Source organism: Octopus bimaculoides, chromosome 12 (assembly GCF_001194135.2).
Source record: "Octopus bimaculoides isolate UCB-OBI-ISO-001 chromosome 12, ASM119413v2, whole genome shotgun sequence".
Classification (NCBI taxonomy): domain Eukaryota; kingdom Metazoa; phylum Mollusca; class Cephalopoda; order Octopoda; family Octopodidae; genus Octopus; species Octopus bimaculoides.
The window spans coordinates 43,730,630-43,731,504 of NC_068992.1; the positions used below are offsets into that span (position 1 = coordinate 43,730,630).

General features: G+C 32.0%; 1 protein-coding gene across 1 annotated transcript in view; it reads right to left on the reverse strand.

Moving 5' to 3' along the window:
- LOC106874569 (DNA ligase 3) overlaps positions 1-875 on the reverse strand; it is a 63,654-nt gene that overhangs the window by 38,651 nt on the left and 24,128 nt on the right. Inside the window, exon 7 of the mRNA XM_014922347.2 lies at positions 382-468. Coding sequence (XP_014777833.1) covers positions 382-468 — 87 coding nt within the window. The remainder of the gene's footprint in view (positions 1-381; positions 469-875) is intronic.

Consider the following 875-nt stretch of genomic DNA (forward strand, 5'->3'; position numbering starts at 1 on the left):
TATATATATATATATATATATATATATATTTACACACACATACACATATATTTATATACACAGATGCACAAACACGCACATTTATATTTATACACATATACACACACACACATATATATAATCATCAACATTGATTAACATCCATTTCCCATGCTGGCATGGGTTGGATGGTTCAAGCCAGAGGGCCGCATCAAGCTCCATTATCTTCTTTGACAGTTTCTATGGCAGCATTCACTTTACAGAATGTACTAGGTGCAATACTCTTGGCACAAACACTAGTGTGTATAAACACACACACACACAAATACACTATCACCAATTCCAATAGGCAAACTGGGGCATTAATTCTAAAGACACTTTCAAAAGATTGAATTCACTTACTTCCTGTATTGAGATGGTGCTTTTCTTCTGAGGTAGCAACTTGCTGTTGTTTTCAAAGAACATCCGGATAGTTTCAGCAACATCCCCCTGTTGACAGAATTTCAATGGATTTATTTATATTTAGGTTTTTAAAAATACTTCTATCTAACATTAACACAACACTTAATTGACTTTCTACAATTAATTAACTAGTTAGATTATATATATATATATATATATATTTATATATATATAAATAAATACATGTATCATCATCATCATCATCATCGTTTAACGTCTGCCTTCCAAGCTGGCATGGGTTAGACAGTTTGACTGAGGACTGGCGAGCAAGAAGGCTGCACCAGGCTCCAATCTGATCTGGCAAAGTTTCCACAGCTGGATGCCCATACATACATATATAATACATACATACATAATACATACATACATAATACATACTTAATACATACATACTTAATACATACATACATGTATAATATATATATATATATATA